This window comes from Betta splendens, chromosome 22, assembly GCF_900634795.4.
Source record: "Betta splendens chromosome 22, fBetSpl5.4, whole genome shotgun sequence".
Classification (NCBI taxonomy): Eukaryota; Metazoa; Chordata; class Actinopteri; order Anabantiformes; family Osphronemidae; genus Betta; species Betta splendens.
This window is the reverse complement of record NC_040900.2, coordinates 12222270-12232276: the sequence shown is the minus strand read 5'-3', so window position 1 is coordinate 12232276 and position 10007 is coordinate 12222270. Positions and strand designations below refer to the sequence as shown.

The following is a 10007-nucleotide window of genomic DNA, read 5'->3' as shown; positions in this document are numbered from 1 at the left end:
AACCTTACATAACCTTTATGTCAACATAAAGGTTGACAGACTCAACAGTAACGGTGGGAAGGTGTCAGCTTGAATGTGCTGTAGCTTGGAGAACCAAAGCTCTGCTGCTTTTACCATCGTCATCCCTCGTGTTACTTTCAACTGCAGCTTGTTGACAGTGAGTTTTCTAGATTATGGATCGTTCACCACACAATATTAATGAAGAAACTGAAGCTGAGAAGTCTCTGTTTGGACAAAGGACCGGTGGGACCATCACAGCAGCTTCAGTAGCTCTGCTGTGTGTGACTCATGGTCTGGGTCATTTTAAATACACTAAACTAAGGTATTGAATCACTTTTGTTGCCTAATGACGAACAAACCTGCCGTGGCCGTGTTTAGTCCTGAGCCAATCACAGTAGATGGCAATGTGAAGCGTCCTGTTTAATGGATCATGTGACGGACTGGTCACTGCTCAGCCTCATACACATCGTCCTCATAGAACAAAGCCTGAAGCTGAGCTTGTTATCAGGACTGGACATGGATGAACCTTAACCTGGTGACTTAAATCAAAATCTGGAGGTTTTTTAGCCTAATTTGCCCATCTTCATGTGTTATTGTTTGATTGAATAAAATAAATACTCAAAGTTTGGTAACTGTATTGAATGTTTCACATGCTAACAAGCAAAAGCTATTAATTGAACAATAAAGTGATTTGGCTGATATGTACAGTATAAAGATAAAAAAACCCTGATGCTGTTGTGCTGGATCACGTAGCAGCTGTCTACAGCTTTAGGGTGTGTTCAGATGGCATCAGTTCAGCAGAGTCAGACTCACTGATGCATAACGTATGCAGGTGTAGCAGTCCGTCACAGAGCTGGTTACTGGAAACTACCCACAAAACCCACGACACAGCGATCCAGAACAGAGCGTGTTGGTGCTGCTGTCTGTTCCTTGCAGGGTTTTAATGAGCATCTCTGCTTCCTTTACTGCTTGTCGCACTCTTCCCTGAAGCAGATGGACCCTGATCCTGGTTCTGCAAACAGGCTTCATAAACCATGTAACGTAGTACTAAGCAGGAAATTCAGTAGGCGACTTTTCTGGGCAGATACAGTTGCTCCTGCAGCACCTCAGTAGGTTGGGATCTGTCTACATCCAGGATGTTGTGGTTGCTTCTTCCTGCAGGGTAACAGCTGTTTGTTGGATCCAGTTATGAGGCCGCTTCTCAACACCGATCTTCATGTGGCTCAACTTGGATTCAGGCTATGGATCAACTTATACCTGCAGAGGCAGTAGATTTAGTTTGGCATGATGTAAACAGAAGAGGACTCCTCCTCCTGCTGCTTGTCAGCACATCCACAAAATATCATAAAGATTAGTTGAGCCGTTCTCTGTCTCATAACAGAAGGTCTGAGTCAGGTCAGTGTCTGATTTAAATGTACTGACACATTTCCCACCGTGGAAGTAGAATGTTCTGCTTTTGTGGCCTGTCTGTGTAAATATGTTAACATGCGAACCGGAGCGGACCGCTGTTCTAACGCCACAGCATGCTGCAGGAGATCACCACCCCGGCCCAGCTGAGCGTGTTTCCTGCTGGGCGTGCCTTCGTCTGACAGCTTTCACTTCTGCTGCTGGATGAACCGGTCGCCGATCGTCAGACATGAGCTACTACAGCGACGCTTCAAGCGAAGACATGCACGACGAGCTGGAGACCCTGGGGTAAGAACCTGAGTCCGCCACAGCCGGATTGGTCGGACCCAGACCCAAATTAGAAACTATAAAACATTTTACGCTGATATTTACACCGGACACAAGACAAAACATAGTGTTTACTGAGTAACAGCAGACGTAACCAGCAGGATACAAGTTAGAGAGAATCAGTGGTGTCTAAGACAGAGAAGAGTAAACACTAGTCGGCCGTTACATAACTGCCTTCAGTCTGTTGTACATGTAAACAACCAGTATTAATACTTATACTACAGTAATACTACAGCGTCAGGAAACGAGGGTTTGATGTTGGCTCCTTCTGCCTTTAACTGACATCACAGCCACTATTTACAGATATCTAGTGAGTGACTCATGTTTATGTTGATAGATATTTCAGGAAGAAGATGTTAAAATACAACATATTGTGTATGTAAATTTATTCATGGACAGGAATTAATTCACTACATACAATGTAAATATTTACCTACAGATGACACGTTGTGTGTATCTTTAAATATTGATATCATCAGGACTGTTTGCACATTTGAGTCATCTTCCTCTGTTGATCTACTGGACGAATATTAGTTTAGTTTCTACAGTGCATGCTAGAATCAGCAGCACCTGAAGGGGAGAAAAAGAAAAGAAAATAGTTTCTAACTGTTTTACAGTTAAAGATGGAAAAATGCTTCTAGTGCAACAAGGTTCAGTTAAAAGGGGCTCCAGGCGACAGTTGCTGTCGTCGCACTTCCGTCCGTAGATGCTTTTAGATCGCTTTGACCCGATGAACTGAAGCTGATGTGATTCTCCCGTTTAAGGTGGTACCACTACGACCTGTCCCGTCATGCAGCAGAAGCTCTTCTTCTGTCCAATGGGACGGTTGGGAGTTACCTGCTGAGGAACAGTAACGGGGGACCAGACTGCTTCGCTCTGTCTGTGAAGTGAGTGCATCTCTCAGCTGGTTCGTGTCCGTTCAAATAGTAAAACACGCATTGGTCCTCGTCAGCACAGACCAGATGTCTGCTTCTCTCAGCCAAACTCCCCATCTGACTAGATGAGGTGAAATAATAAATAATACAGACTATGAATTTAATCAAATCAGTATTTAGGGACTTTTAGGGGATTTGAGTCCGGGCTCCTCAGGTTCAGGCCTTTCCATAAAACAGTAGACCTGGTTGCCATCGGTGGAACTTCTCTGGAGGTTTAAATCATTGTCCGGTAGCTCAACACTGAGGACAGAATATTTGTACTTAAGCTACAAATGTAAACGTTCCACTTTTGCTGCTCCTTAATTTAACAATTTGTTGTTTCTCTGGGTGTTTTTGTGGTTTGACTCAGGGCACAGGACTCAGTCAAGCATTTCCACGTGACTCGCACGGAGGATGGCTACATGTTCGGCTTCAACAAGTTCACAAGCCTTCAGCAGTTCGTCAGCCACTTCGCCAACCAGCCTCTGCTGGGCAGCGACACCGGTAAGGCTCGCGTCACTGCAGCTTTGTCTCTGTTGACTCAGTACAGAGTGTACGCGGACGTCAGCTGACAGGCGAATACACATCACCAGCTGTTAAAGGAGGACAAAAGAGAAACGATCTCACTGGATTTTACCTGGGTCAGAGCTGATGTCAGTGGTCATTCAACCTCGTTCATGCATTAATGCGACAGTAGAACACAATCAGAGGCAGCGTCTATTGCTCCTCTGTGTATTTGTCTTTAAACACAGTGAAGTCTCTGTCATGTGCCTCCTCTAGGAATCACTAAGGCTTCTCAGTAGCTTTTGTAGATCATGTTCTTAATCCTGGCTCTGCTTGGATCCAGGAACCCTCATGGTGCTGAAGAGTCCGTACCCGTGGCGTGTGGAGGAGCCCTCCATCTACGAGTCTGTGCGTGTTCACACAGCGATACAGAGCGGACGCACAGGGAACGACCTGGTGGCAGACGCACCTCCGGTACGACCGCACACGTCGGGGTCAAAGCCGTGTTTCTATTGGTGGTGGAGCAGGAAGTGACTGAGCACAGGCCTCAGCTGGCTCTCATCATGCCACCATCATGGTTATACTTTAAGTTTACTATGGCTATAACTTATAGTTATACCTATAAGCAGTCATCCTGTTCATCCAAGTTCGCAATCAAATAAGCTCATGACGTGATCCAATCGTCCACTAGACGTTTGAACCTACCCACACCTGTCTTTCAGCTGGGGACAAAGGAAGGTTATCTGGTGAAACAAGGAGCGTTTGTGAAGGTAAGACTGATGTTCACTGTTCTCTTCTGCTCGATGATGGACGTCATCCATCCCGACCTCCGTCAACCTGCTTCAGCTTTGGCCAGTCTATGCTTCTGTGTGCACCCAGGGGAAGAACATCGGATGTGAAGCTTCCGTTCATTAGCCTGAGGAGACAACATTTGTTTCAGCCTGCCACAAAATCGCAGACCACAAAAAACACAACCAAAAACCCTCCCCCAAACAGTAACTGTAAGAAAAAGAAACCATAGCTATAAACACATGGCAACGCAGGGAGGTTAGGGCTCACGGGCTCAAAAACTAAACAAAGGAGACCAAACGACAAGGAATGACCTGGTGGAGAACAGACAATGTGACATTTACTGACTAACAGTGAATGAGGTGAACGAGGAATGAGTAAATGAGGTGAAGTATTTAAGCTGATGCAGACAGAAAGGCACAAGTGAATAAGATGAGTATTTAGTGCTGGTAACAGGTGGCAGAGGGGGAGATCAGGGAGGAGGAAACACACACACATACACACACACACACACACACACACACCTAGTGGTGATTTTACAGTGGTACCATGTCTGAACCCGTCCAACGAAGCTGCCGTTCGTTGGAGCCACAAGTGAAAAAAGGAAACAAAAGTCCATAAAACTCAAAAGCAGAGAACCTGAAAGAAACAGATCAAGGAAAGAAAAGTGGAGAATTATTTCATTTTACTTCTTATGTTATGCTGACATTGATCTTATTGGAACATTTCTACACGTGTGGATGTAGGTGGTAACTACAGTATGACAATTAACTATGCTTTCTGTAAATCCTGCCTTAAATCATTTTGCAGAACTGGAAACAGAGGTGGTTCACACTCAACAGATACGAATTGAAATACTTCAGAGACAAAATGGTGAGTGCAACTTGACTCTGCCGTTCTGCACGTGGCCACGGTGAAGCTGGATGTTGTGGATGTTTCTCTGTTCCAGTGTGAGGAGCCCATTCGCACGTTGGACCTTCGAGCCTGTTCTGCAGTTCAGTTCGACTATTCTCACAACCGAGTTAACAGCTTCTGGTGAGTGACGTTCCAAATGCCTCTGGACCTCTTTACTCACCTCTGACACTGAATGTACTGATCTGCTCAGCTACACACAGGCCCTGACACCCACATGGGAAACTCTGAGGGGCATTTAGGGATTGCAGACAAAGTGAATTTTCGAATGTTTGTGTCTAAAAAAAAAGAGGAAGTCAGCAGTAAAATAGCAGAAGGAAACGAGAACGAATGCACACGGGCTCAAAGCGTGGACATTTACTGAAGCTCGTTTTACTGTTTGTATTGTTCCAAGCAAACAGGAAGTGTCTGTTTCATTCATTTTTAATTCCTCTTATTCATTATATTTGTGCAGTATCACCTAAATTAAGGGTAATAGAAGAACAAACTGTGGGCATGACCTGAACACATAGTCATATTTGCTGGAACCCTGATGGCATCACAGCATCCTCATTTAGTTGCTGTTCTTCAAGCTTGAGTGTGTTGACGCGTGGTGACTCTAAATTCCACAAACGTGTTCCATAGCAGAATATCTTCTCTCCTCTCATAGTAACAAAGGCCACTGTAAACGCACCACGATCAGGAATCTGTATATTAGCTAAGGAATGTAATGATGTGTCAGGGCCTCCTCAGCAGCCAGAGTCGGGTCCAGTCATTTGGTTCTGAACCAACCTGATACTGAACCTTTACTTTTCTGCTTATGTCACAAGTTGCTACAGTGAGACTTGAGCCCAAACTCCGCAGAATGTTAACTCTGATGTTGTTAAATGTTTGTGTCAGAGCTGAATTATCCACATTAACACATCGTTGTCTTCTTCCTGTGTCTCTGTTGGTTCTTAGTCTGGTGTTTCCTGATAGAACATTCTATCTTTGTGCAAACACGGGGGTGGAAGCAGATGAATGGATCAAGATCCTGAGGTGGAAACTGGTGAGTTTGTTCAAAGCGCCTGGATTCCAACTGCTGCAGCGTGAACAGGGATGTTACAACACAGTAAAGGCCAAATAGAAAATAACAAAACATGTCAAAAGCATCGTTAACACGTGGAACAGGAACAGAAGCCCTTCAGGGAAAATTCATAGTTACAACAGACTGTGACTTAGTGAACTCCACGATGAAATAACTCCCTTCCTGAAAATGGTTTGTGTATCAGACAAACAAACTGAAAGTGAGCAATAAGCCACAGCTTGTGCAAGAAAAGCTCACTTCCCTGTTTCTCCAACGCAGCGTCCTACCGTTACTCCAACAGTAGATCCTGTAGGTCGCAGGTCAAGTATCACACTTAGCCCACATGAAATAAACACAACCCTGTAAGCTACTAGAACCGAAGGTCTGAATATGTGTTGACTTTATATATTTTATTCATCCACCAAATTGAAATGATGAACTAAAAGTGACAAATGATCGGCATCAAAAATTAATCAGTGCGTCCAGACAAGATGCTAAAAAAGTGCGGATTAGAACCTAGTGGAGGTTATTGACTTTGTTCTTGTCATGTTAACATTAATCTCAGTAATAGTTGACTGTCTTCTCTCTGATGCTGTTTACAGTCACAGATACAAAAAGGCCGGTAACAGTGTCACTAAACCCAGAGAGGGACAGAAGCTCAGCCTTCATGAAGGACGCCTCATCAGCTGGATGGCGCGTGAAGAACGAAGCACCGGGAGTCTGGACCGAGTCCAGCGAACAACTGGCTGCATTTCACTTCACTGTTTTTTAACTGTTTGTATATTTGACATGAATGTCTGCTATTACAATCACTTTATCAGCTTCACCTTCTGAAAAAAAAAACCCACAGGTTTTAACTGAGAGAACATCTACTAGTAACGGCTCTCTATCCAAATAATCCACATTTTCATTTCTGACAGCAATAAACTCTAAAGAACCGTGTGGGTTTGTAATGTTAGGCGAAAAGTTTAGATAAAGAAAGCAGTAAAAGTACTCTTCAGGAAGAAGTAAAAGTGCACTAAGGCCCCGGGAACACCCACACCACCCTCTGCTGGGAACTAGTAATGTCCACGTTATCCTCTTCGGGGCACTAGTACTCCAACTGGATCAGCGTTGGTTCTGCAGCAGATTAGTCAGAATGTCAGCTGCCTTCATCCCCCTGATCCAGCTTTTAACTGCATGTCCATGCCCGCCCCAAGTAATCAGCTACTAACCACCATCACTCTCAACTGATACTTCTATTCTTCCAGCAGGTCTCTGTTGTCATTCTCAAACACAAGCTATCTGCATAGCAGCTAACTTAGAACTGGTGCAGACCAGGAGAATCTGACTGTTCAAATAAAAAGACGGGAATAAAACACTGATGCTCTGAGAGAAAATTTATTTGACGTTTTAATGTGGAAACACTAATGACAGAATCTAACTTTATAACAAATCAAAGGATGTCAAACAAAAAGTCAACTTTATAGGACAGTGAGGAAACAGGTGTAATGATTTAGGCTGAGTAATTAGGTGTAAAACCTTGATGGCATACATGAATCATCAGACACATTGCTTGGGCCACGTCGTGATCAGGGGTCTCACATCTGCCAGAGCTTATGTCACCTCCACTACCTGCCTCAGTTCCTCTATTAGAGGTGCCAGCTCCTTCTCCAGACTTACGATCAGACCTGGTGACACACAGAGGATGCTGCTGTTAGGACGGCAGTGATTAATGGACACAAAATTGAGACTCACAGAATGCATTAGTGGTGATATTGTTTCAACAAATGTGAATCCAGTTGAGGTTGCCAAGTCTGCAGAGTGCAGTACTGAAAACACTGGAGAAGATTTTAGAAAATAAAGCATTTAATATTTAGTGGTCATTTGAAGTGCTTCACCTGTGTTTGCATGACTGCTGGCGATGAAGCTGATGACCAGCGGCAACCGATTGAACTGCACGATCTGTTCCACAAAGAAAAAAGCTCTCAGTGACACACAGCTTACACCCTTCAGGCACGGACACCTACAATATCAGTCTGCAACTTGCAGTTAATAACACAAATCTATGGTTTGATTTGTTAAAAAGTAGTAGAGCTGACAGATACATCACATTCATATTTTTGCTGTATATAATTTTGTGCATTACTGTACGGTATACAGGGTTTCTTTCATGTTCTTTTTCAAGGGTAATGTATTAGGTAAGCTATAAGCTAAAGAGTTTTGGTTGAACTATAAAAACATACATTTATATAAATTTTTGACAACATTCAAAATGTCTAGATGCTCTAGGAATGTGACCCAGGGAATTCCATGTATCCATGTCTATTTTAAAAAGAACTTCATGGCTAATATTTACGTTTCACGTTTTCTCGTCTCAGGTTATACTGTCATAATAATCACACAAGTCGCTATCAAATGTCGCAGATTCCCTAGAACTTAGTGTCTGACCTGGTAAGTGTTGTAGTAGCAGATGATGCTTTTGTTCTTAGAGAGGCCCAGCTTGCTGCCCTGATCGGTGGCCAGAGCAAAGGTAGACAGGAAGCCAGGCCTTAGTGCATGGACTGGAGCGTTGTCATTGGCAACTGGAGAGACAAAACATTTTACGTTTACAACTTATAATGAAGAATGTTTGCTTCACACAACATTCACTTACTTATTTACTATTGTATTCTGCATAATGTAATAGGAATTTAACCCTCACTGATAAGTAACCACACTGACATTTGCTCTTCACTCTATCTCCCAGTATGAATATTGCTTTAAATGCACAGCATTTGAAAATATGCCAATCATACAGTCGTTCCATCCTGTCCCCTAAATATTAAAGGTCGACTTTATTAATCCCCAAAGGGAAACTCATCTTAAATTAATCTAATAAACCTCTTATAAACCTCCTTAATAGAAACAAAATAAAACAATCTAATGAACACGACTACATAGGTATGGGCACTGACGCTCTGTTGTTATGATTCCATTGAAGTCAAAGTAAAATGACTAAAGAGTGTATGAGTAGGAGAAACGTACTGTCCACTGTGCATTGAGAGTTTATTGTCACACACTTAGCAGGAGGTTTCCGTAGAAACGTATTAACACATGCTATTAGAGGAATGTGCACATCACTTTGAAGGGAGTTTCTTGCCTTTGATAACTGGAACACCATCTCTGTCCGTCACTACAACTGCGTGAAGACCTTCAACACTGAAGAGAAAGAGGCAGAAATGAACCCAGAGGCTGTGACGTCACTGTCTCACCTTTAACAAGTGCGTCGCTTTAGTCACACGTACCTTTGCAGCTGTTTATACAAGTATCGCTTTAAATCCTGCAAGAAAGGGGGGCAGATTAATTCAATTTCAAACTACATGGAGTGACACGCGTCACTGTTGGTCACGTGACAAACACACGCAAGACATCTACAAAGCAAATGTTATTAATTGAATTAGCCGACCGCACATCAGCTGCCCGGGACAGACTCACGTCAGCCATGGTGGCCAGGCTTTATCCCTTTACCCAGACGGCTGAGCAGCTGAAGACACACAACACACAGTTGCTGTCTGTGTCTCTGTTGTATCTCTGTGTGGAAATGTAACCGTGTTATTAAGACATGCTAACGAGTTAGCTAATCAGCAGGACTACATATACGGTTCCTGATAATCGGCGCGACTTGGTTGAGTCACGTAGAGCTTAAAAAAGTTTGACATACCGTATTTAATTCCCCTGGTTGAAAAGGCTTTCAAACTAAACGCTTAGACACAAAAAGAGCGAAGACGCAGTAGGAAATCACATGACAGACGCTTTGTTTTTCTTCTTCCTCCGCTCTTGCTGCTTCCGCTTCTTCTTCTTCTTCTTCTTCTCTTTTAATGGCAGCTTTCGGTCTATAATTTGCACACTACTGCCACCTACTGGGCTTGCCCATGGATTTGCTATTTACTTTTTTCCTAAAAAAATATATTCTCCTCTTTACAGTTTTTCTCAGTCGCTTTAGTACAATTCTCAGATCAGAATTGAAGTTTGCAAATATGTGTGTGCATTTCTCAAAACAATTTGTACAAACAGCAAAACACTGTGGATTTCTTGCAAAAGCCTGTAACTTGTTCAAAATTTTTAGTTTTTATGTCGTTGAACATGTC

At 43.1% G+C, this 10007-nt stretch overlaps 2 protein-coding genes across 2 annotated transcripts; one reads left to right on the top strand and one right to left on the bottom strand.

Annotated features, from left to right (window-relative positions):
* Positions 1–1511: 1511 nt before the first annotated feature.
* On the top strand, positions 1512–7260 carry dapp1 (dual adaptor of phosphotyrosine and 3-phosphoinositides). The gene is made up of 9 exons (XM_029139037.3): positions 1512–1695; positions 2499–2621; positions 3019–3152; positions 3496–3626; positions 3875–3922; positions 4752–4814; positions 4891–4976; positions 5793–5880; positions 6501–7260. The coding sequence occupies exons 1-9, from the start codon at positions 1637–1639 to the stop codon at positions 6522–6524; spliced, it is 756 nt and encodes a 251-aa protein (XP_028994870.1). The 5' UTR covers positions 1512–1636; the 3' UTR covers positions 6525–7260.
* On the bottom strand, positions 7260–9741 carry lamtor3 (late endosomal/lysosomal adaptor, MAPK and MTOR activator 3). The gene is made up of 7 exons (XM_029139051.3): positions 9581–9741; positions 9355–9450; positions 9165–9199; positions 9020–9078; positions 8329–8462; positions 7779–7842; positions 7260–7568 (listed from the first exon to the last, which is right to left on the bottom strand). The coding sequence occupies exons 2-7, from the start codon at positions 9361–9363 to the stop codon at positions 7495–7497; spliced, it is 375 nt and encodes a 124-aa protein (XP_028994884.1). The 5' UTR covers positions 9364–9450; positions 9581–9741; the 3' UTR covers positions 7260–7494.
* Positions 9742–10007: the final 266 nt, after the last annotated feature.

Excerpts from the sequence above, each read along its gene's own strand:
- dapp1 (XM_029139037.3), top strand. The coding sequence starts at position 1,637 with ATGAGCTACTACAGCGACGCTTCAAGCGAAGACATGCACGACGAGCTG. Across the intron at positions 3,153-3,495 it reads TCTGCTGGGCAGCGACACCG|GAACCCTCATGGTGCTGAAG; the intron begins GTAAGGCTCGCG and ends GCTTGGATCCAG. Across the intron at positions 5,881-6,500 it reads AGATCCTGAGGTGGAAACTG|TCACAGATACAAAAAGGCCG; the intron begins GTGAGTTTGTTC and ends TGCTGTTTACAG.
- lamtor3 (XM_029139051.3), bottom strand. Across the intron at positions 8,463-9,019 it reads TGGTGTTCCAGTTATCAAAG|TTGCCAATGACAACGCTCCA; the intron begins GCAAGAAACTCC and ends TTGTCTCTCCAG. Across the intron at positions 7,843-8,328 it reads GCTACTACAACACTTACCAG|ATCGTGCAGTTCAATCGGTT; the intron begins GTCAGACACTAA and ends TTTGTGGAACAG.